General features: G+C 37.6%; 3 protein-coding genes and 1 non-coding gene across 12 annotated transcripts; all 4 read left to right on the top strand.

Moving 5' to 3' along the window:
• The first annotated feature begins 551 nt into the window (after nt 1–551).
• On the top strand, nt 552–6,508 carry LOC135652183 (triosephosphate isomerase, cytosolic). Its single transcript, XM_065172960.1, has 9 exons — nt 552–711; nt 1,155–1,230; nt 1,932–2,055; nt 2,380–2,464; nt 3,021–3,153; nt 4,280–4,374; nt 5,285–5,363; nt 5,590–5,672; nt 6,156–6,508. The coding sequence occupies exons 1-9, from the start codon at nt 673–675 to the stop codon at nt 6,204–6,206; spliced, it is 765 nt and encodes a 254-aa protein (XP_065029032.1). The 5' UTR covers nt 552–672; the 3' UTR covers nt 6,207–6,508.
• Nucleotides 6,509–9,650: 3,142 nt separating this feature from the next.
• On the top strand, nt 9,651–13,477 carry LOC103972303 (receptor-like cytoplasmic kinase 176). Of its 5 annotated transcripts, none has more exons than XM_065173585.1 (7): nt 9,881–10,020; nt 10,190–10,389; nt 11,000–11,325; nt 11,502–11,637; nt 11,790–11,932; nt 12,013–12,136; nt 12,888–13,477. In XM_065173585.1, exons 2-7 carry the CDS (start codon nt 10,356–10,358, stop codon nt 13,331–13,333), a joined length of 1,209 nt encoding a protein of 402 aa, XP_065029657.1. In that variant the 5' UTR covers nt 9,881–10,020; nt 10,190–10,355; the 3' UTR covers nt 13,334–13,477. The 5 variants fall into 5 exon arrangements, with proteins under 5 accessions (XP_009384873.2, XP_009384872.2, XP_065029657.1 ...); XM_009386599.3 differs by having other exon boundaries at nt 10,185–10,389; XM_009386598.3 differs by lacking the exon at nt 10,190–10,389 and having other exon boundaries at nt 9,651–10,020.
• Nucleotides 13,478–13,973: 496 nt separating this feature from the next.
• Nucleotides 13,974–17,893, top strand: LOC135585161 (PGR5-like protein 1B, chloroplastic). 5 transcript variants are annotated; one of them, XM_065173013.1, is made up of 8 exons: nt 13,975–14,278; nt 15,014–15,076; nt 15,153–15,239; nt 15,342–15,379; nt 15,485–15,579; nt 16,428–16,501; nt 16,600–16,698; nt 17,580–17,893. In XM_065173013.1, the coding sequence occupies exons 1-8, from the start codon at nt 14,045–14,047 to the stop codon at nt 17,643–17,645; spliced, it is 756 nt and encodes a 251-aa protein (XP_065029085.1). In that variant the 5' UTR covers nt 13,975–14,044; the 3' UTR covers nt 17,646–17,893. The 5 variants fall into 5 exon arrangements, 4 of the variants coding, with proteins under 4 accessions (XP_065029086.1, XP_065029085.1, XP_065029084.1 ...); XM_065173014.1 differs by lacking the exon at nt 15,014–15,076 and having other exon boundaries at nt 13,974–14,278; XR_010502086.1 differs by lacking the exon at nt 17,580–17,893 and adding an exon at nt 15,677–15,801 and having other exon boundaries at nt 15,342–15,579; nt 16,600–16,646.
• A 5,355-nt stretch (nt 17,894–23,248) lies between these two features.
• On the top strand, nt 23,249–23,329 carry TRNAL-CAG (transfer RNA leucine (anticodon CAG)). The gene has a single exon. It is a non-coding gene; the product is annotated as a tRNA-Leu (tRNA).
• The last annotated feature ends 2,003 nt before the right edge of the window (nt 23,330–25,332 follow it).

Below are 25,332 nucleotides of genomic sequence, written 5' to 3'. Positions count from 1 at the left end.
AAATATCTTAAATATTAATATAGTGATGATATATTATACTTTCTTACCAAATATTAAAGGTCAAAGTATCATCTAATATATTTTTTAAAAGAAATTAAAGATGTGTTTACTAGCTTAGTTGCTAAAAATGTTAACTGTATCTTGATCTTAACTAATAATAATAATAATAATAATAATAATAATAGAATGATCGTGGAGAGCTGTGTTCATCCAACCCACAGATGTACCATCCGATGGGCTCCTCCTGTATTACAAGTGCCTGGATCTTATTATATTGCCCTCGACGGGCTGCAATCGATGTCCCGAGAACCCAATCACCACGCAGGACTCGCACCGTCAGCTCGCCGGCAGCTGTGCACGACGGCACGTATGTGGGTCCTGTCCCGGAAGCTTTATCTACGTGTCTAGATATCTATCCATGATAAAACTATTCGCTGCGTCAAGTGGAAACAGCAGATCGTTGATCCTTATGATTCGACGGGCGGGATCGATCGCGGACACCCATCGGAGCCAATGGCACGTTCGAGATTCGTGCCAATGCATCCCCTTGTTTCCATCGCCTCTCGTCTCAGTCGCCGTATATATGAGTGCCGAGACCTCCGCATCCTCCCATTCGACCAAGCCAAGGGAAAGGTCTTTTGGATTTGAGCATCGTCGCCTATCTCCTCAGACATGGCCAGGAAGTTCTTCGTCGGCGGCAACTGGAAATGCGTAATCGTCGCATTTACCCTTTTCTTCCTTTTTCTAGATCGCGCTTGGTACTTTGCCCTACTGCCGCTTTTGCAGATCTTAATAGCCTGGCTGGTGAAATTTGCGGTCTTGTCCAGTCCTTGTTGCTGGAAATCTCTCCGATTTACTCGTCTTTCATCGATCGTCAGCTTTAAGTTATCCGATCCCATCGATCGGCATGATTTGTTGCTGCTTCCTCTCGTTCTTCTCTGATTCATATTAATCTTATTCGTTTCCACTAATTTTAACTAATTAGAGTCGATCTTCTTGATATACTGGATTCGGACACCTCTGTTTCCTTTTTTATGTCTCCACTCCATGTTCTCTAGCCCTCTTTGATTTTGATTGCCTACTAAATATGGGAAAAAATATAAGATCATGGAACTCTGATGCTAAATGTGTTTTTATTTGGGCCGTATTCGCAGAATGGGACCAGCGAGGAGGTCAAGAAAATTGTCAGCATCCTGAACGATGGCAAAGTTGCATCGGCTGATGTTGTCGGTATGGTTGTGAACCCTATGATCTTGATCGAATATTTAGGGATATGTTTTGGAAATATTCACATACTGTTTGTTCTATTTGTTTAGACTCTTATGGATTATACGCTATTTTGACTTAATCACGAATGAAATCCTATGCATTTGCTTGTCAGATCTACTTGAGCTTTCTTTTTTCTTTCAATGTTTCCTCATATATTTTTGTCTTTTATATCGTCGGTATTAACTGCTAAGATCCTTAGTTAAGATTCCAGGTCATTGCTGCTTGATTAGTGAGATGTTAGATGAGTGGTTGGTAACCAACAATTTTGTTTGGTTTGATGTGAAACTTAGTCAGTGCGTTATTCAGATGGTTTCTGAACATTAATTTCTATTCCCTCCCCTCTGGCATCTGATTCACAAATTTCAGTTTTAACGAGACTAGATTCTCAAGAAATTCATGATGATTTAGTGATTGTCAATTTTATTTGACTGAGAGATAGAATTATATCTTCGCCTTTTAAACCTTTAGTTCTTGATACTCATTGGTGTTATCCGCTGAGTTGCTTTTCCAGTTACTCACATGTTCTGCAAAACTGTCTTGTGGAATCAGAATATGTATGCTGTCATTTACATGTTGTATCTATTTATAACTGTTAGATAGGCTAGTTGTCGATGTACAACCACTGTAAACTCATTAAATTATATGTATTATTATCTCTGCAGATGTGGTGGTTAGCCCTTCATTTGTTTTTCTTCCGCTCGTAAAAAGCTCATTGCGCCCTGAATTCCATGTCGCAGCACAAAATTGTTGGGTTAAGAAAGGAGGTGCTTACACTGGTGAGATTAGGTATCATTTTTGTCCCTAGATGAATTTGAACTTGTTCATGCTCTCTGTTCAAATAAGAACAACTTTTTCTCTTATTTATATTTTTATCATTGGATCACATTTTATGGGCCTTTTTTCATCAAATTCTTACTATGTTATGAACTTTTGATTTTTAAGGTTTCTATTTTTGGTTCATTCTGTAGTATATTTTTAGGTTTTTCAACTTTGATGGTGTTTTTATTTGAATGGCCATTTCATTGCCTACTTGCACATCTTTAAGTTATAACAATGTTGTAAAACAATTGAGCACTCCTAATTTGAATATATTTGTTTTTCCTTGTGCAGTGCTGAGATGCTTGTCAACCTTGACATTCCATGGGTCATTCTGGGACACTCTGAACGAAGGCTTTTGTTGAGTGAATCAAATGAGGTAAGTTGCCTATGTTCTAAAAGGCTATATGCAAATCCTACATGTGCTGCATTAACAATTAGCTAGTAGCTTGCTAAAGTGCCATATATCTTGCTTTCTGGATCTTGTTACACTTCTATGCATGTTCCAAAAAAGACAGCAGTTAGCATCGACATGAAAATTTAGTTGCACATTTTATCACTCGATGAAATCAGTTAAGTGCTGGATTAAGCTTTATGCTAGTTTTTAATCAAATTATTATACTTATAGGATCTTGTTCTCCATAATATTTTAACTATGGATGCCTACGATATAATGCATACTTATAGGAACAAAAGGAAGTTGTATTAGCTTCTGGTATACAATGTAATTTGGTAGAATATGCTAGTATATTTTGGTTAACAACTTGTGATGGAAATGATCATACACTTTTACCAGCAAGCAACTAGAATTTTATCTCATATATTTTAGCTGTCTTCCCCATTAATATGCCTATCAAGGAAATTTGCTGAAGTTGTCATCAAATTTTTTAGATATTCAATACCTTCTAATTCACATTTTTTATTTTCTTGGGCAGTTTGTTGGAGATAAAGTTGCATATGCACTGTCTAAAGGCCTGAAGGTGATTGCTTGTGTTGGTGAGACACTTGAGCAGCGTGAGTCAGGAGCCACGATGGATGTAGTTGCTGCACAAACAAAAGCTATTGCAGGTACTCTGCATGCCTCGTGTTATTGTCACTTTAACTTGTGGGCTGAGTTTTGTGTACACATCCAGTGTAAAAAGAAAGTGTTGTATCATGTGTTTTTACATCAATTCTGCTGGCATGGGAAGTTTTAAGTAACTGTGTCTCAGTCATATTCCAGTATGGTTTCAAGTTTATTGCTAGGTCATGGCTTAGGTATCAATCACATTGTGACTCTATATAAGAGATGGTTACATTTAACATTTAGGTATGCCACATGTTTAAGTGGTCATCAGTGTCCAGATCTGATGCATGTAACCAGGAAGAGCATGAGCTAGTATTTGTTAATATTGTAGTTGTTTTAGGTCTTTGGTTACTTTAAAGTATACTTTTCTTTATTTTGTGTGAAAAAGGAAAGTTCTATCTGAGTGAATTATGGGCAAATTTAATGCAGTCTCTCGGCACTGTGGGATCCTGGGTGTATCAATGTACATGACGTTATCCTTATGGGCAAACTTTGTTCACTCCATTCCCAAAGAAGCAATCTTATTGTTGTACCCAAGCTTGCCCTTATCTGACTAAATTGCATTAGATCAAATAGGAGCACAGTCAATATATTTTAGTAGAAGAATAAATTCCAAGAATTCAATTCTTCTTTGTCATCTTTGATTTTGTATGATGTTCACAATCTTGAATTTGACACAACAAGCAAATGCTTTAGCTACATAACTTGGATGTCTCATGAGTTACAATTTTGTTCTTCTCCGATGGATGAATTAGAATGTTCTTTGACTTAAATAATAATGGTAGTTCAATTTAACCCTTCCTATGTAGAAGAAAATGTGATAATAATAGATTTCAAGTACACAACAAACATCCTAGTGTTGTATATAGCTAGAGCAGTATTTATGGCTTTGCATATCATAAATTAAAGCTGTTGCCTGTTGGTTCAATTGAGCTATGCACCTTCTTGTACTTGTGGAATCATGATATAAACTTTAATAACTGTAAAAAGTTTTAGGGTCATCTGTCATTCTTGGGTGTCATGTATCCTTTCTATGTAGTAGGTCTAACTGATTTTGTAGGATGAAACATCTGTACCAAATATTTTTTACTATTAGGTACCCTGTCTAATTAAAATTTTCTCATACAGAACGGATTTCTGACTGGACCAATGTGGTCGTGGCTTATGAGCCAGTTTGGGCAATTGGAACCGGAAAGGTTGCTACCCCAGCTCAGGCCCAGGAGGTATAGGTTCTTTGCACATGTTTCCATGTCAACTCTCGAGTTCTGTGGATGTTACTTCATAATGCTTGTGTATGGTTTTGGAAAATATTTACCAAAATATGCCATCATCTGCATCTATATTCACTAAGACTACTGGGACAATGAGGTCTTTACCTTGGAGATCACAGTGATGTCTCATATGCTACTTCAACGGCAGATCTAAAACTCACATTTATTTGTCAAATTTTATGTAAAATTCACATTCATTAGTCAAATTTGTCTAGTCCAAAGTGGCCAAAATAGGTTGGCATGCTATATGTGTTATATCAAAAAAAATTTGTTAAAGATTTTCTGCATTTTTGATGCCATAGTAACACAATACAGGCTTGTTGCTAAGTGATTCTGTTTTGAACCTAGCCTATTTATTTGCAAGTTTTTGATCTTCCTATAAGTCTCTAACCTAACAATCTAAATGTGCTTAAAGTTTCCGGCCACCATTTCTCGAATATAATTGGTCACTAAGTTCCTGTAAAATAAAATATGCTGTTCATTTTTATATTTAGCAACATATGATCACCACGTATAATTGAATTTCATAGGGTTAAATTATTCTTTTTCCTAGATATGTGACATCAGACATCTTTAATGCTCATGCATGGTGCAGCTTAGAAAAAACTTTTTCTCAGTAACACCAAGGACTTCATATGTTGGTCATGCCCACCCATACCTGTTAGTACAGACCCGGGGGCACCAAGTTCAGGGGTGTGCCAAAACAGCACTATGATAACATAAGGCTTACACCAGTGGACATGTTTTCCATGCGGAGCTATGTTAGCTTCACAAGGATGTCTTGTGATACTGATTTTTCCCAAGACATTTCTTTCAGAGTTCATTATGATCCATTTCTGCCACATGTTCCAATGATTCTCAGGTCCACTTGGAATTAAGGAAGTGGCTTCAAACAAACGTGAGTGCTGAAGTTGCAGCGTCAACCAGGATCATATATGGAGGTAAATGTTCATTGTCAACTTGATTTTCCTTTCTCCTCTTGTCTCCATAAGTTCCAGACGAATATACTTTTATCACTTTGAGTTGCACTGAGCATGGTGAACTGGGAGTAATTCTTTACGTGTTTCTTTTATTTGTGTTTCCTTTTTTTGATGAGACTCGTATGGAGTAACATCTTATATATTACTTGTGAAATTTTTGCTAACATGAGAAATGAAATTCCTGCAGGTTCTGTAAGTGGGGCTAACTGCAAAGAGCTTGCAGCACAGCCTGATGTCGATGGATTTCTCGTAGGAGGTGCTTCTTTGAAGGTATGTGTCTATATTTCCTACATGTCTGTCTAGAATTGCATGTCCTTAAATATATTACATATTCTTGGCTGTCATTAGTCACTATCTGAAATCTGCAAGAGTGATAATTTACTTTTCTGGCATGAAGAATGACCACAAAAACATGTCTGGTACCCTTTTCAGAGGGAAAAGTTGCTTGGATTTCAACTCGCACTAAGATTGACTTGTTTTTTGGGGGTTGGGTTGACAACCACAATATGAATAACAGTCATCTACTAGTTGACGACTTCATGATCCTCACACGTTATGAAGATGCTTGCTGTCCCATTGCCTTTGCTAGATGCATGTTTTATCTCTGGCATGTCGCAGACGGTGGCTACATGACATGAGTACTGAAGAGAATGTGCTTTGGAATTTTCTGCAATTAGCAAGTTGACTCTAAATTTGTTGGTTACGTTGGCTATAGATCTCATATTCTTTCCTTTCTATATTTGTTTATTACAGCCGGAATTCGTGGACATCATCAATGCTGCTACAGTCAAGTCGTCTGCCTGAGGACACAATCCTAACTCTCAAGTCGAGGCTCATGTATTGACCTCTGAATTTTGTGTTGAGAATCCGTGGGTTTTTCTCGTAGTTTCTTGCTAAGAACCGAGTGAGGGAAGCACCTCAAGGATGAATGAATAAGCCATATTTCAGATTCTGCAACTCTCAAAAATCGGCACAACTTGTTTATTTGCTTTGTGATAATTATCATTTCCAACTAATTGGAAGTTCAGCTTCTCCACCACTTGGGAGACCTGCTCTTTACCTCATTTAGCTGGCAATGCTGACAGCAATAAGATGCTTTCATGACACATCCATCTTTCACGTGTGCTAGTGGATCATTAAAATAACTTGCCATGAGAATTACTGTCTTATTATATCTGTTTACATGCAGTAATGGCAAATAGTTTCCTCGTTTAGTTAATTGCATTTTAATTCACAATTAATGTATTATAATATACTCTCCCCTCTGTTTTTTTTCTCTTTCTTCCATTCGTTGCCTTTAGGGATTAGACTTGAAAGTTTAGTTTCTTGCATGCGGGAATTGTAGGGAAAATTATACGTTCTTCATCGATGGTACAAAGAGGAACAATTAGGTTACGTGCAAATATGTGTAGCAGGGGAAGTCTTTGCATCAAAAATCAAAACACTAGGAGATGAAATTTGAGGTAATTCAAAGCTAGTCGACCTTCTCTCTCTGTGTAACCACCCTCGAGTTCCACAGCTCCTTCTTCGATGCCATGTGCGATCGAGTTTGTTCCACACTGACAGCAATTATGAGGAGGGATTTGATGATGTTAACTATTACTATTACTATTATTATTATTATTGGAGATTAAATTGTTTTAATTTCAAACTCTAAAAATCCAAATGCGACTTTTAAAAGTTAATTATTTTAAACTGTAACTATATTGAAACAAATTTAATTTTTTAAAAATTATATATCAAATAATTCTATGCTAATTATTTGTTTGCAAGAATTAATTTCTGTAGAATAAGTTAAATTAGATCTTAAACACGCACTAATTTTGGATAATTCAACCACCCTAAAACCATTAACCTATAGCTAATGTCTACGACAGTGATTTCTCCCTTTCTTAAACGCCTCTTTATTTCTTTCTTGCAAGCTTATCACTTATTCCTCAAAAACACCGGCACAGGTTGGAAACTCGTAATATATTTCCCCTGGCAACAACATATTTGATATGACCCAACAGAGGTAGTCTGACATGTTCTGCTCATTACTTTCACAGTATGACGAATCCAAGACACGTTAGAGACGTCATCACCCCACTTCGTACCCCCTTGAGAAGCACATCATCTTCCCCAGCCTATGCTCCTCCCTTGTTATCCTTCATCTCTTAACAGCAAGGGGTCTCCTCTCACCACACCCCACCCCCCCCCCCAGTCGTCAATCTCATCTCAACAGCTCAGCATCCTTGTAATAATGGTGCATGCTCTTTGTCCGTCATCTAGAAATCGAGCAAGTCAAAGTGGGGGCTGCCTCCTCCCTCCGCCTCTCTGCAGTAGGGAGGAAGAAAAGGTTTAGCTCCCTCACATGGGGACACAGCTCAACCTCTTACGAAGTCGACCCCCCCCCCCCCCCTCTTTATTATTGTCTGCCCCCACTTCTATCCAAACGCAGCTTTCCTTCACGACTCTTACATATATATAGGGCACTTTCATCGGATTTATCAAGGACATTGCATCTGAACGTAATCGGATTTTGTCATCTCGATATCTTTAAGATTATGATTTGCAGATACTTCAACCATGGCCGAATCCTTCATGTCATTCTCGTGAGGTGTTCATGTTCGTTTGAGACCACAGCTTTTGGTCGACACTTACGTGCATGCGGACACAGCCAAATCTCGTGCCGCTGCTGCAAGTTGCAGAGCCCTCTTTTTGACCTCCCTCATTCTTCCCCCGAGCAAACTCCAATAAATGGAGACAGTGATACAACACAGTTGCCAAACCTTAAGCCTCTCTCCTCTATATATCAATTCCTATCAAGCTTTATATTATCTCGGTGTCACGTAGCAGAGAGTAAACCCACTTCCAAGGCTTTCAAATAAGATTGCAGATCCACTGTAATCGTACTTGTAAAGCTGCTCCTGCCATTATTTACGTGAAGTATTATTGCTTTCTAGACTGGCATAGAGGCTGGAATTGACATCAAAGACGAAAGATCGATGAACCACATGGAAAAGTTGTGGACAGTGATCAAGTGCTGAAGCTTTTCTGCTACTCTTTTCAACCTTTCATCTTCTTCATTATTCTCATGCTTAACCTTTTTCTTTTCCCCAAAACAATAAACTATATTAACGAAAGAAGATTCACTCATCTCCTCTCCTCTTATATATATATATATATATATATATATATATATATATATATATATATATATATGTATATACATATATGTATATATGTATATACATATATGTATATATGTATATACATATATGTATATATGTATATACATATATGTATATATGTATATACATATATGTATATATGTATATACATATATGTATATATGTATATACATATATGTATATATGTATATACATATATGTATATATGTATATACATATATGTATATATGTATATACATATATGTATATATGTATATACATATATGTATATATGTATATACATATATGTATATATGTATATACATATATGTATATATGTATATACATATATGTATATATGTATATACATATATGTATATATGTATATACATATATGTATATATGTATGTATACATATATATATATATGTGTGTGATCATTTAGTCCAATATTAATTAAGAAATATGAGAATATAAGAATTTATAAGTCCGTTAGGTCTCTCTTATTTTTAGAAGTGTTTATCGAAACTCATACGAAAATGATAAAATCGTATAGATACGCTCATTGTCATAATTTCTTGTAAGCCTACGGGCCATACTAATAGTCGACCGATCAAAGAGCTCACATGCTTTCAAAATGACAAACCATACGGGTATGCTCATTGCATAAAACAGATAATTCCTCGTGAATCTATGGATCATTGATCGATCAAAGGAGGATCCGATGCGTGCACCTCGGCCAAGCAAACTTGTCCTTGGCTCTCCTCGGAAGAGAGCACTAATAAGATCATTTAGTCCTACATTGATTGAGGAGTAGGAGAATAAAAACTCTAAATCCTATATTTAGTTCAAAGTGAATAATTTATCACGATCAAATGATCCATTATCGGACTATATTAATGAAAGAAGATTCATACACTCGTCTCCTCTCTTATCAGACATTATATATATATATATATATATATATATATATATATATATATATATATATATAGAGTTTGTGTCGCTATTGATTACGACTCTGAAGTCAACCTTCGTGACGGACTTAATAAAAAGTAACACAGAACACAAAAAGCGCAAAAAGAAGCACCTTTCAGTCTCTCTCTTCCTCTTCGCTCTTCTTTTTATGCGCCCTCTCCACTCGTCATTCGATTCAAGCTTGCTCCTTTTCGCCGCTGAATCCCAGCTTTCATTTGGAGCTCCGCAACTGGAGATCCGCTCTTGGTGAGCAAGCCGAATCGCTGTTAACCTCGGCTTCCTGCTGCATTACTGCGCCAAAAGGCTGCTTCCTTGCCGGATCCGGTGGTTCTTGCGTCACAGATTTGGCCGCGGAGAACCCTAGCTTTCGGGGGTTGCCAGTAGATTGAAGGCGGTGGATGTCGTCACGCTTGGGTTGTTCTCCGATGGGTAATTGCTGGGGCGCTAAGGTCAAGGCGGAGAACCCCTCCCACGACGTCTTCGCTTCAGGTACTAAAGGTTCCATCTTGTTTTATCCCGCTTCTGAGTTCGATCATAGCTTATAACCTTGGGACGTTTTCCATAGAAATTGAATGGTTTTTAAGTGGATTAAGTGAAAAAAGTTGCAATATTTAACTGTCTTCTCTGAGGGATTACTAATGATAGTATGGTAGATTAGGGAATCCACCGTTCTCTTGTCAATGAATCACTTTTGGTCGTCGTTCGGAGGCGGACGGAGGAGCCTACCTGACCCCTTTCCGTCGTCCACTAATGCCTAGTGTTAAACCTTCTAAGAAGAGGTGTCAGATGTGCTACCGCGCAGGTGATGAGTGGTGGCACGATGAATGATCCTGGCACCAAGGAGACATGCAGATGCAGGTATGTCATCCATTAATTAATGTGGACCAGTAATATGGGGCATTTATCTGATGTCATGCTAACACGGCAGTGACATATCACAATTTCCTATTACCACATCAGAGATCCCACCTTGTCATCCCTGAAGGGAGTAAGTTGTTCTGAATCTGTTCTTAGAGATCATTAAATTTCTAATTTTGGAAATAATTTAGGGCAAACAACATTTCAGTTTGTCATTGGAGGGGTAGGAAGAGGTATCGATTTGAAGGATCGGCATATTGATCAACTCGCTAAGAGTTGTTTTACTGCCTTATATATACACACATATATATAGTGTTGGAAGAGTGAATTTTGTGTTTCTCTTGGAATTATTCCCGTGTAAGTTTTCCATTGTGGAAATTGCCTATTAGCAGTCATTCCTTTGAATCATAGGCTCAATTTTGCTAATTTATCTGGTAAAGTATGCTGCTCGTATTTTTGTTCCACAATGTTAAGTAAGGTGATGAATTGTGCCAAGTTGTATTACTTGATTCAATTAATTGGCTAATGCAAGAGTTTATGATAACAGCCTTGTCTGTGGCTTTTTCTTGTGAGTCTGATTTACTAGAAGACACTGTATTTGAATGCCTAGGAGAGGACTCTCCACATGGGAGCAGGAAGGGAAACGTTTTAAGCAGTTCCGGCAGCAGGGTGTCTGCGTCCTCCGTGCCGCTGACTCCACGGAGTGAGGGTGAGATCTTGACGTCATCCAATCTGAAGAGCTTCACCTTCAATGAACTCAGAACTGCCACCAGGAATTTCCGGCCAGACAGTGTGTTGGGAGAGGGAGGCTTTGGTTCAGTCTTCAAGGGATGGATCAATGAGCACACGTTGGCAGCAGCTAAGCCTGGGACTGGAATGGTTATCGCTGTGAAGAAACTCAACCAGGAAGGTTTCCAGGGTCACAAAGAATGGTTGGTGAGTATTGATTCCTGCAAAATCTTTGCTCTCTTTTGTTCTCTGATTTCTTAGTGTTGAGATCCACCTCATGTATGAATGATATGTATATTGAGCTGGTAACTTAGATTTCAAATTCTTTTCTGTAGCTTACCAGATACATGTAGTCTCAATAGCATCTTCTTTAAATCTTGTAGGCGGAGGTTAATTACTTGAGTCAGCTGTCTCATCCTAACCTTGTAAAGCTTATTGGGTACTGCTTGGAGGATGAACAAAGACTTCTTGTGTATGAATTCATGTCTCGGGGAAGCTTGGAGAATCATCTCTTCAGGAGTATGTTCTTCATGGACTGTATCTGATATTATACCGGATGTGTTCTTCACGTTTTACTTGAAGGAATTGTTTTCTAAGAGATTGCTACTGTTTGCTGTTACTCTACTTCAATCTGTATGAATCTCAGTTTGTATGCTCTTATGGTGATGCAGGGAGTTCATACTATCAGCCACTCTCCTGGAACCTCCGCATGAAGGTTGCTCTGGGAGCTGCAAAAGGACTTGCTTTTCTGCATAGCAGCAAGGCGAAAGTCATTTATCGTGATTTCAAAACCTCCAATGTGCTTCTTGATTCAGTATGTAGTCATCTAGTTTCTCAACATTGAAATGGACGTTCATTCAACTTTCAGAATTGATGTTTCCGATTTATGTACAGAATTATAATGCAAAGCTTTCTGATTTCGGATTGGCAAAAGATGGTCCTACCGGTGATAAAAGCCATGTTTCTACAAGGGTCATGGGGACATATGGATATGCTGCTCCTGAGTATCTTGCAACAGGTAATTTTGTTGCATCTTTATTATTGCAAATGCTGAATGTGTCTTCTTCACAGCCTGGAATACTTTTGCTTGTCATCTGATTTGTAATTCACAAAAACCCCTCATCTGTTTAGTCATTTAAGTCACATAAAATTTGCAATTTCCTCATGAACACATGAGTTGGTCAGGTGTCTATTAAACTAATTATATCGTTTATCATTTTACTTACCATTAGTTTATCTTGATCCAACTTGGCCTCTCATGGCTTTAGTATATCTATTTAGAATGCTTCACTCTTAAATAGGATCAATTATGCAATCTGCACATAAGGTGATGGTTAAAACTATTGCCACAAAAGCAATAGCACATATCATCTCAAACAATACTTTTGTTACTACTTGGTTTGTGCGAAATATCAACAAGTAATGTTGGAGATGGTCGGCCTTGTAGCTTATATAGTGATTAGGCATCTTGTTTCATCCTTTATTTGCCATTCCGATTACTACTATATTGGTGATTTACATGAGATTAGAGCCTTGGAGTTATTTAAGCTAAATATTAGTCAAGTCAATGAGGAAATAAATATATTATTTAAGGGTGCCTCCGAGTAGTCATTTCGTGTAACCTTGGGTAAACTATTTCTCTCTCATCTTTATAGATTGTAATCTTCTACACATTACATGGAGAAGGTAGGTTTGGTGAGCATACATTCTTAATGAAAGTGATGCTTGAGACGTGCTGACTTGTTGATTTGCATCATAAACTTTCAAAGGACATTTGACTGCCAAGAGTGATGTCTATAGCTTTGGAGTTGTTCTTCTCGAGATATTGACTGGCCGACGTGCCATCGACAAGAACCGCCCCACCGGAGAGTACAAATTGGTGGAGTGGGCGAAGCCTCATCTTGCGAGCAAGAGGAAGATCATCAGCATCCTGGATTCCAGATTGAGAGCACAGTACTCACTGGCAGGAGCTCAGAAAATAGCCGGTCTCGCAGACAGGTGCCTGTCCATGGAAACAAAGCACAGGCCAACCATGGATCAAGTGGTGGTGGCATTGGAGCAGCTTCAGCATGGCAAGGATGCCGAGAGAAACCCCAAGACCGAACAGAACTCAAGTGGCCAACGGCCCGCCATGCCTCGTTGGAGAAGCTGGGAAGACGTAGGGAATAAAAAGATTGCTCATCCAAGGCCATCGGCTTCCTCGCTCCCTACTTAGGGGATAAAAATAACACAAAGGCATAATCTTGTATCTTGCAAGTTCTCTTTCAGTATCATCTGTTCTTCATAGATGCTCTTGATATTGCTCATGTTTTCGGTGTATAAATTCCAATAGCTTTAATGATACATGCATTGAATTTGAGTCGATTCATGTTCATAAGATTTGACATAGTTAAGTGTAGTCTAATTTAATATAGAATCAAAATTTAAAATATTAGTGAGATTTTATTAAATGAATCTTTAAACAAAATATTATTTTTGTTTCGTTTGAGATAAGAAATTATGGATGAGTTAATAATTTCGATGCAAATCGGATAATTCACTTTGTATGTTTTCCTAATATCTTGAGTAAAGTAAAAAAAAAAAAGGTTATTATAATTTCTTTGTGTGGGGTAATTTTTTAATTTCATCTTTTATATATTTTATGGGAGACCAAAATAAGATCATTTTCACAGATTAATTGGACATATTATTTTGGACAAAACCAACAGATATTATTATATGTATATTTATATATTCGATGATTGGCCGCGCAAAGCTGAAAGAGAAATATCCATTGAGAGACACACATCCACTCACGCTTGCGATCGTCTTGTGGTGGTGCGTCGAGAGACGTGGCTTCTTAAATGGTGGCCACAACGCAGCGTCTACGGACGCGATTACACCGCGCTGCCCGCTGCCTCCACGCGCGGAGGCGCCAGCGGGCCTCATGCCCCTGTCCTCCTCGTCGTCCTCGTCCACCGCAGCGGCAGCCGCCCCCGCCTTCCACGTCCTCCGCGCCCGCCCCCTTTCCGCGCACGACCGGCTCCGGCCGCGGCCGCGCGGCGGCGGCCGAAGGTCGTTCTCCCCGATACTCGCGGTCGCGGCGGATGCCCCCTCCTGCCTCTACGTCGGCCCTATCGAGACCGCCAGTAAGGAGATGCTGGAGGCCCTCTATCAGCAGGTAAAAGCATTCTTGTTGTGATGTCCATCCTGTAAGAGGCAAACAACACACTGGACTATTCGAGGATAACAATGAAGAGATTCTGCAATCTTCAAACGTGCTAGATGTTAAATAAAGAAGAACAAGAACTGATGTGCATATTTGGAACTCCCTTTTCTTTAAATGTGTTTGTAAAATTTACTAACATGCAGTACTATAAATCTTGTAGTCTATATAGGATTCAGATTCAGCTCTACAGATCAGGGAGATCAGTAATTTGCAACATGAGCTTCATTGTTTTTGTAATAAACCACATAAAGCTTCTAATTACCTTCATGCTCCAAAATGGTTCGATAATTTTCTGCCTCATAGTACATTTAAGTAAGTTTGGTCATATCATCATTCTTTTGCTAAATATTTTTGTCATCCATTTTTAGTTGGAGTTCATTAATTGATAGGTTTCTGCAAGTAGATGAACTTTAGTTTTATGATTTTCGTTGGCTTTTCTTTTGTACCAGGAAGCATGAAATTCAATTAATTTGCCTATGAGATGAATTGAACTACTTTTTCTTGTTGCAGTCACTTTAAGTCATAATCTGGAGCTCTGTTTTTATTTTGATCAAAAGAAATGAAACATTGGGCAAAGCGTTATTTATGGTTATGTCCATTATTTATGATCTTTGGAAGTTCTCCTCAGAATTAGGAAGTTTGGATGTGTAAATTCATCTACTTGTTCATCTTGCTTTTATGTTGTAGGCACGAGATTCATATTACAATGGTAAACCTTTGATTGTTGATGCGATGTTTGATAAAATTGAGGTATAATCAAGTGGCTGTCTTTCCTTCATGTCCATTTTCACTATCTTTTGCTTAGCATTTGTATTTTCTATAACAGTTGAAGTTGCGGCTGTATGGTTCAAAATCTGTTGTTAAGTATCCTCGATGTAGCCTCAGGCGACAATCAACCTATGCAGATGCTGAGGTAAATTCTTGTTAGCCTGTGTCCTTTTCCCTCTCTATTTCTGGTTCATGGGCACTTCCTTTTACTTGGTTGAGGTTTTGATTTGACTTGTGTTTAGGGCAGGAAGATCCTTCACAAGCTTTTGCTTTAGCAAGTGTTTGGTTGGTGCTACTCGCATTTGGATCATCAGCAATTCTCGTGCCTGTCATTTGTATCATCACTCTGGCTTTTGCTGATGCGATTAACTCAAGATATTACTTATACAGTGAAAGATCGACATTTGGATCGCTTATGATGGTTAACAAAACTCTAATATTGGGACTGGGACATCTGGTTGGTTATCCTCTTGCATTTGCTTCAAGTAAGTTGCAAAAAAGTTTAAAATTATGCGATGTATAGATTAAAATTATGCGATGTTGCAAAAAAGTTTCTGCAATCATCAGAAGTTAATTTTACAGAAATTTCCAAATACGAACATTGTTGTACATGCTGGAGGGTCGAGATGGATGCTGATAGGGATGGGAGACAATCCTACTTATGGTGAAAAATGCAATACGTAAAACAGCATATTGCAGACAACATGGTGCACCTCAACCTGAAAAAAAAAAAAAATCCAAAGTTACATATATTAGGTAGTATTAAGTTGATGCATGTTTCACGGTCAAAGTTCAAGCACAGATCGTAATGCAGAGTGCAAAGTTGTGTAGCATACCTGTTAAAACCTTTTTGTTTGATTGTGTTATAAACTTTTGATTATGTAACCTGTCCTCCAATAACATTTCTCTTATCTATAATATTGTGTTTATAATTATATAATGCTTATATTTACAGGTGTTAAAGAAATTGTCTAGTATTTATTGATTAAGTGAGAAAAATGAAATTGAAATTGGATGGATGAGGTTATGTAAATTTAGGATTCATTTGTCAACCTGCTGTATCTCGACAGAATGAACACACTAGCCAGTGTTTGTCAAAAACCAAATTGTTCTTTGTGGCTTTATTAGCTTGTTTGAAAAGCATGTAATGATGAATCAAAATCCATCAGCATTAGAGTGTTCATTGCTCGAATGCTTTCTTATGTGTCATGCATATTAGTAGGTCAGTCATCATTGTCTTTGTACTTTCTAGATGATTTAAGTTTATTAAATTCCCAGCTTTCTTTGTTTAATGTTTGGGAGGCTACTAGCTAAATCTGGTTCTTTATTTTAGTCCAAGCATTGCAAGGTCTTTGGAGGAATGAACTGGTTGCAATGAAAGGCTCATGCCCGAACTGTGGGGAGGAGGTCGGGTTCTATTAAATCATTTGCTTAGTCTATGAATACATAATCTCTGCTAGCTTGAAAAACTATGTAATGCTATAATCCATCTTATTGCTCTGCAGGTCTTTACTTTTGTTAGGGCAGAAAACTCGACCGGACGTCCTCACCGTGCAGCTTGTCATGTATGCGAGTGCTCCTTGGAGTTTCAAACAAAGGTGGAGGTATGTAGTTTCCCTTTGTATCATATGAATGGGTGCTTCTAAACTGAAAATGCACTTGTTGGCACTCTCTATTCTCATTGTTACTGTATTAATTTCTTGTTGCCATCATATGAATCATCATGTGAGGTGTTATGTAATGATGCATTAACCCTCCCGAAATGTGTGAGATGCATATCCATTTGTGGGTTTACTTATTCCTGTCCATGTTTTTGAATGTAGAAATTGAATGTCAACTTGTGAGTGAAACAATCATAATGATCAGGATGATATACCATAATGAAATCGGAAATTAATCTCCCTTGTTTTGAAGGCATTTTTTTTTTCTTGAGATTTCACAATCATATAAAATTAAAATGTAGTTAATTTATATCATAAACTTTATTCGTATGTCTCCATGTCTTTTGTCCCTCCTTGCTGAACCAGACATCCAAATACACATCTGATTCTGATTCTCAAATTCATGTTATTGCAACATTTCATACAAGAGTATCTGGTCATCTAATTTTAGATTTTGATACAGAATATCAAGCTTCTGATTAGCTGAAGATTGACTATTAAGTTTTGTAATGGTAATGTTTTTTGAAAGTTTACGCTCTGGCATGTGTAATTAGGGAGTTATTGGAACGGAAAACATTTTACTTGGAGATCAATAATATATATTTACAGCACAGTTTGTTTTATGTTTCCTTGATGATACATTTCTTTTTTAAGAATGATGGTCATGCGATAATCTGATCATCAACAGATACTGCAATGTTGGTAGAGCATTAGATACCATCCAAATCCATTTTCTAGACTTTCATTAGTTGCGATCCGTGACGATTAAAATTCTCATTTTCAATTATTGATTCTTTGTAATTTTGGTTTTTTTTATAATGCAGCAATCCTTCACGGTGCCTGGTAAGCGCTGGGTTTATGGTCGAGTATACCTGGTTCAACAGACCTAAGCTAATCATCGAAAGCGACTCGGATCGTAAAATGTCTTAACTACGGGTTTTTCTCTGATGTGCTTGTTATGTAAATCACATGACACCAGCATGGACAAATCTATTCTTTGTATGATTCAACATTGTGCATGTAACTATTTCAGAGGCTTTCCTGTTGGTTTCAACTTCTAATTATCATAATCTACGGAAAGTAACCTATGAGATGTTTATGATTGTGTATGGAAACAAGAAATTCCTTTCCATTCTTACATCATTGTGCTGTGCTAGATGTAAATCTGATGATATGCTGAGACTGTTTGCAAGATTAGTGTTGAGGTACAAGGGACTAAATATTTCCTTAGAAGCTTCCAAATGATATCTTTCATGGTCCATGGTTTCATATATATGTTTAATATCTGGTAGAACACATGGATGTTTAGGTTTCTACAGATATGTCATGTAGTAATGAAAGATGAGTGAAGTTGAGATATATCCGACAGTTTCAAATGTTTCTTATTGTTTTAGAAAATTCTACAAAATTTGTAAGTTGTCATATGCCAACATCAGGATTATTCCTCATTTTATTTTTTAAATTGATTATGGTAAAAATAAATATATAAAAAAAATTACTTAACAAGATGAAGGTTAAAATAATTTATTTGCTTAGCTCTGATATGCTTGTATTTTTATTATTTTTTCTTCTTTATTTAAAATATATAAAAAAGATCAAAGGATTGTAATAAGATAATAAAAAAGAATCAATGAATTAAGTTTTTTTCGTATTGTGTGAGTCATGTGATGTTATTTTTTATTTTAAATGATATATTTCTTATTGATTCTATAATAGTAAGTTTAATTTCATTTAAATGATATAATTAAATGAAATTAAAGTGTTATTTTAAATGTCATTTTTTATTTTAGATATTAAAGTTTTTATTATCATATCATTATTATTATTATTTTCTTTATTATTATTATATTATAAAAATATCAATGACTAATAATCCCACATCACATTTAATATCTAAGAATTGCAATAGTAGAGCACGCCAATGGGAATGGGGAATTCGGATGCGGATCACACTGATAAGATCCGTTTGCGACCTGCTCCAGTAAACGTTTGGGTTTCCCGGGAGGCGTGGCTCGAATTTAAAGCGGCAAACACTCTCCAAAGTGGTCTTTCGTTGGCGAAGCAATGCTGCGCGAGGACCGTAGGAAGCCATGGACGGCTGGATGGCGGAGCTGCGCCGTGAAATCCAGATCCAGCCGGAGAAGGCCGGCCGCGCCACTCTCTCCACTCGTTCCGCTCCTTCGTGGAGGAAGCCCTAGCGGATCGAGGTCAGTTCCTTCTCCTCCTTTTGGATTTTAGGGTTTGTCGTTTCGTCGCCTTCAGTTGAGAATTCGTTGTGTTCATATTCTTTTATTCGATCTGCTGCTCTCGTTTCTAATTCCCCTTAGAATTCACGGAACATAAAGACCCGCACTTCGTTTGATGATCATTTACTATTTGAATCAACCCAATTTTAACCAAATCATGTTTGCTAGTCTCACATTTCCGATGGGTAATCTAAAAGAATTTACTGCTTTATTAAAACGAGCCTAATTGTCGTAAGTCTATCCCCCCAATTATACCCCAAAGTTCTGAAAATTGCATGTCCATTTTGATTACCTATACAACAAAAAGCTTTTAGTTGCATTCTACTTATTTGGTTTTTTGCCTGTATAAGACTTGTTCAGGTTTGTAAGGTAAAAAAGAGGCTCTTTGTGTCAACCTGGAGTCTGTAAGCCCATTGCATAAGCCAAGCCATCAAACCCTATCGGCCCAAGACTAAGTTTTGCAACGGGTTTGGCAGGTCAAAATCTAGAGTAAGTAAAATGGAAGATAGAAAATGATTTTTGTTTGAAGAGCAAGCAACTTCCCCGAGGGTGATGCGTTTGCATTGTTTAAGAACTACAACTTGATCTAAGGACCAAAGTAATTGATATAATTGATTAGATTTGACTGGCTTTGAGGTTGTGCATCGTGGCCGCCACATGCAAAGCAGTCATAAAATATGAAGCCCTTCGCTTATACATGTTGTGGCTCAAAGAGTTCATGTCCTGACTATGCCTAGTTGTATTAGGGCATGCATTTAACATGCTTCATGCTTCTTGCAACTCACAGAGGAGCCAACAAGTGCTTCATGATAACACTTTTAGATGGGTTCAAACCTTATGACAAGCTGACAATGAAAGGGCGAGACGGAAAAATAATTCTTATTATCATTTCAATTTTTTAAAAGATACTTAGCTATTGTAGCTTTAGTGAATCTCAAAGGAGTTCTAAATGAAAAAGACCAAAAAAAAAAAACAATAGCATTCTAAGATATTCCAAGTTTGAAAAATGTGACTATTTAATGATGAAATTTGGTTCAACAATGTAGAAACCAAATATTTCTTTATATGCTTAAAGTCGGAAAAGAGCTTTCTTCCATAGAGAAATATGTCCATAAGAATTCAAATTTAATACGCAAATATAACTTGATTTTATTTTTTTTACCGAGCGAACACAGTATTGTTTATGCTGAAGTGAACCAAAAAATTAAGGTAGAGAAGGCCACCCTTTATCAGGTACAATCACATTTGTTAAGTTTTGTATGATCTATAACCTAGTTTGCCGCTATATTACCTTCCCAAAGTACATGCATGATAGCTAGATTCTGAGGTTCAAACCTTGTGCCTCAATAATGGTTCAGGGAACTCGTAACTTCTAAGCATATGGAAGCAATCAAAGATTCCATACAGGCACTGACAGAGTGCATGATTCAGACCAGCCTAAATCTCACATGGCTGCATTAACTTTGGAATCTCATCTCTCCTGTTTATGTTCATGCATTTGCGTGAGAAGGTTCCCAACATTGACCGGTCAACCTTGGGAGGAATCTTTATCCTTGAACTCATCGCAGTAAACCTCTGTGCATGATGATTCATATATATATATATATAAAAGCTCTATTTACATAGAATATATATTATTAACAAAATGTACGCATCTTGAAAGCTGTAGCCGGACAGTTCATAGGCTACTAGCATTGTGCTTCCAAATTAAGGTCCTAATTAGAAGTGGATGCTGCAAGATCTTGAACATGATAGTTTATTCCTTTTCTCTGAATGCAAGTTATCACATTTTTGTATGCACTAAAGGTCAATTAGATTTTCTGAATTTTAGGAGGCGAGTGATTGAAATCTTTGTTTTTTCTCTGTGCTGATGTCAAAAGCACAGTTTGTATTAGAGTATCGAGGTCATATATTTAGATTTTTCTTTGGTAAATAAAAATGTGATACCCCAGGTGGTGATGGCCACTGCCCACCACGAATCCACACCAATTTCCTCCTTCCCTCTATATATACCCCTAGTTGCTCCATCGGAAATAGTAGACGTGGTGGGAGAGGAAGTCGAGATCTACATGGACGAGAAGTGGAAGGCGGCGAATAAGGAGATTAGGAACAGCCGCAGCGGGGGCAGAAGAGTGGTGGCGGCTGCGGAGGAGGAAGGGGGGCCGTTCTTGAAACGGTCGGCGAGCACAAGGGAAGGCCGGCGGAGGACGACGACGATAAAGACGTCGCGGTCCTTCTCCAGCCGGTGTGCCAACCAAGTGAAGGAGCAGAGGGCGAGGTTATACATCATGCGCCGCTGTGTCACGATGCTCGTTTGCTGGCGAGACTACCACTGACAGAAGAAGTACACAGTTAAATAGTAGTAGGTTTCTTCTCTTTTGTGTATACGTTTTACGTAAGGATCTGTGAGCTCACAGCTTCACTGCACTTTGCAATGAGCAGTGAGCTCACGGCTGCTCAGCAGAGTCATTTAGGATCCATATGCTTCGCTGTTATCGACTCTTGCTTCTTTCTTCTTGATATCATCGAATGGATCGATAGAGTTTGCTGATGGAAGAAAGCGGGTGTTGTGATGGCATTGCATATCACTTGTTTGTTGCATGCACTCAACGAGTTACGTTTCGGGAAGCCATACCGGTAAGCCATAGATGGAGTTAGACGCGGTTGGGCTATGAAGAGAGGCCTCCATGAAGTTATTCCGCTCTCTTCCCCATACTTCTCTTCTTGTGTGAATAAAATACAGTGATGTGCAACCGTTGATGCTCGTTCCAATCTCACATGGTATTGCTACACATCCAGAGAAACATTGCTGTCAAGATTAGATAATGCAGGTCATGGAAATATAGAGCCACAAAGTAGAACAAATATGGAGAAACCACCATGTCCACAGTTGTTAGATGCCAATATAATCCATCTTCCTGCCAACAGTGTCTAAGCGGAGGAATCTTAGATCGGTTAAGATTGATAGGAGACGAGAACTGAGCTTTTCAACTCTTGTTAAGAAAGAGTACTAAAGAAGGGAGAGAGAGGAACCTAATCAAGCTGAGTAATAATGGGTGTTGTTCGTGAAAGGTTTTTTCGTACGTTTGTTCATGAAAAAGAAACAAAAGAATGTTAGAAATCTAGAACTTCAAAAGAATAAGAGAAAAACTTGAACTACTTTGATGTTAACTCACGATTAATTTCAACATGCTATTGAGTCAAGGTTAAAGAATATGAACTAGTGAAATGTTGATCTTGCTCGAGTGAGTGAAGAAGAAAAATAGATCTAATCATAGTTTACCTTAACCTTATAAATAAAAGATTGTTAAAGCAAATATTCCTTTGTATGAGAGACAGAAATTGAAAAAGATTTAAGGGAATAGTCTCACGTATATAAAGTTTAAAAGAGTAGGACGAGATACAGTCGATTTGATTAACAAGCTTAGATTTTCATGTTAATTTTGATGTATGTTTTTCTGACTTGGAACTTTTCATTAATTTCAAAATCATAGTTATAAAAAATTAGATCTTCTTGATCCACTATATAGACCATCTAAGTATGATTTTTTTTAATATTATTTATCAAAGATGCTTTTTTGTTCTTTTAATAGCATAACATGTGAACTTTTTTCTTTAATTATATATATAACATTGGAATATATTTTATTTTAAATTTTATTGCAGTACACATTGAATTAGATGTGGGTTTACGTTCAGTTAAGTATTGCCTAGATAGGTCGTTAAAAAACAAAAAAAATGCTAAACCAATGACTCTTATTATTCCTCCTAACCTCATAGATCTGTAACTTTCGAAATTGTAATAATGTGCTGAGGGGCCCAAAAAAATTCCTTTGGCAACACTCCTCTCCTCCACATTAATTAGTAGTAAGGTTCCACAAAACCCATGGCTTTCCTCCTCGGATCACGTCAAATCCAGGATTTGCATCGTGATTACTTCCATGCGGCGGCCTCTGCTGTTAAGAGCCTTCGCATTACATGAGAAAGCGTGCTTTCTTTTATGATTGGGATCGTTTATTTGAGGTGGGAAGAATGAAAGGTGAAGATGAATGCGTTAATATCTCAGCTAGCAATGTCAAATTAGGATTAGTCGAGCAAGGGTTGGTCCACCGCATAGTTAAAGAGCATTACATTCTCTCATCATTAGTCAGACTTAGCTTCCTGTTTCTTGGTCCGTTGGAATGTGTCGTTAATGACAGAAATATATTCTACAATATTATAATTTGAGATGCTTCATTTACATCGGGGTCAAGATGGCCGAGTTGGTCTAAGGCGCCAGTTTCAGGTACTGGTCCGAAAGGGCATGGGTTCGAATCCCATTCTTGACATGTTTTTTTGAATTAGCATTTTTTTGGTTTTAAATTTAACCTTTTAAGGAAAAGCATAGGGTTATGCATTCTCGTGCAATATAATTTATGCAATTAGCATCAAATAAGTTTATTAGATTAAGGCTTAACTTTTTGCATTGCATTTATAATTATCATATCTTACGAAATAATCTATTAACTAATCATCACATGGAGTTATGATCATCTTCTATTCGTTTGCTTACGTGGATAAAAATTCGAAGAATATTCTACAAGAGTATTCTTTGCCCTCGTGCGAAATATTTTACCTTTCTACAATCATGTATAAAATGACATCTTTAACACAATAAGCAGGGACTTTTTTTTTTATCACATATATTTGTATTCACACACTTCATATTATTAACTTGGGCGTCGAAGGGATTGAGCTGAGAAACCTCCATTGACTTTGATCTTCATACAGGTGGTGCTTTGCAAACTCGATATTTTTATCGTGGAGGCACTTCGAACAACCCTGCATGTGAGTCCGAACCATGTCGAGCTGATTAAGACGTCAATAATATATATTTTTATTATTTTGATACTAGAAGAAAAGTCTGATGTTACAGGAGCGTTTATCTATCGACTCTTTCAATGAACGAATATCGAGAAGGCCATGCCTTCGACTAATAATATTTTCACTCAAAGGATAGCAACCACTCTTTTCGCACATGGATGAATCCACATTGGTACAAATGTCGATGCGATGTTAGCGTCCGTTCAACTACCTGGGTCTCTCGTTCTCATGGTGACCTTGAGCTACTTGCTCGTCCCTATCGAATCGTTTTTGAACCTTACCTAGCATGTGTAAACGCTAATGGACATAATGCAAGGTGTTGCTCCACTCTTGCCCCATCTATCATAACAGGTGATGCCACCACCTCAGCTACGATCAGTAGCTCAATCGCCATAGGCACCAGCACCCATTGGGGTCCTCCCACTCGATGCAATACCGACATCTCAAGGGCATGGGTTTGAATCCCATTCTTGACATGTTTTTTTTTAATTAACATTTTTTTGGTTTTAAATTTAACCTTTTAAGGAAAAGTATAGGGTTATGCATTCTCGTGCAATATAATTTATGCAATTAGCATCAAATAAGTTTATTAGATTAAGGCTTAACTTTTTGCATTGCATTTATAATTATCATATCTTACGAAATAATCTATTAACTAATCATCACATGGAGTTATGATCATCTTCTATTCGTTTGCTTACGTGGATAAAAGTTCGAAGAATATTCTACAAGAGTATTCTTTGCCCTCGTGTGAAATATTTTACCTTCCTACAATCATGTATAAAATGACATCTTTAACACAATAAGCAGGGACTTTTTTTTTATCACCTATATTTGTATTCACACACTTCATATTATTAACTTGGGCGTCGAAGGGATTGAGCTGAGAAACCTCCATTGACTTTGATCTTCATACAGGTGGTGCTTTGCAAACTCGATATTTTCATCGTGGAGGCACTTCGAATAACCCTGCATGTGAGTCCGAACCATGTCGAGCTGATTAAGACGTCAATAATATATATTTTTATTATTTTGATACTAGAAGAAAAGTTTGATGTTACAGGAGCGTTTATCTATCGACTCTTTCAATGAACGAATATCGAGAAGGCCATGCCTTCGACTAATAATATTTTCACTCAAAGGATAGCAACCACTCTTTTCGCACATGGATGAATCCACATTGGTACAAATGTCGATGCGATGTTAGCGTCCGTTCAACTACCTGGGTCTCTCGTTCTCATGGTGACCTTGAGCTACTTGCTCGTCCCTATCGAATCGTTTTTGAACCTTACCTAGCATGTGTAAATGCTAATGGACATAATGCAAGGTGTTGCTCCACTCTTGCCCCATCTATCATAACAGGTGATGCCACCATCTCAGCTACGATCAGTAGCTCAATCGCCATAGGCACCAGCACCCATTGGGGTCCTCCCACTCGATGCAATACCGACATCTCAAGGGCTTCCAA

The sequence above is a fragment of the Musa acuminata genome, chromosome BXJ3-11 (genome assembly GCF_036884655.1).
Source record: "Musa acuminata AAA Group cultivar baxijiao chromosome BXJ3-11, Cavendish_Baxijiao_AAA, whole genome shotgun sequence".
Classification (NCBI taxonomy): Eukaryota; Viridiplantae; Streptophyta; class Magnoliopsida; order Zingiberales; family Musaceae; genus Musa; species Musa acuminata.
Note: the sequence above shows the minus strand (reverse complement) of the source record. Positions and strands in the feature narration are given on the sequence as shown.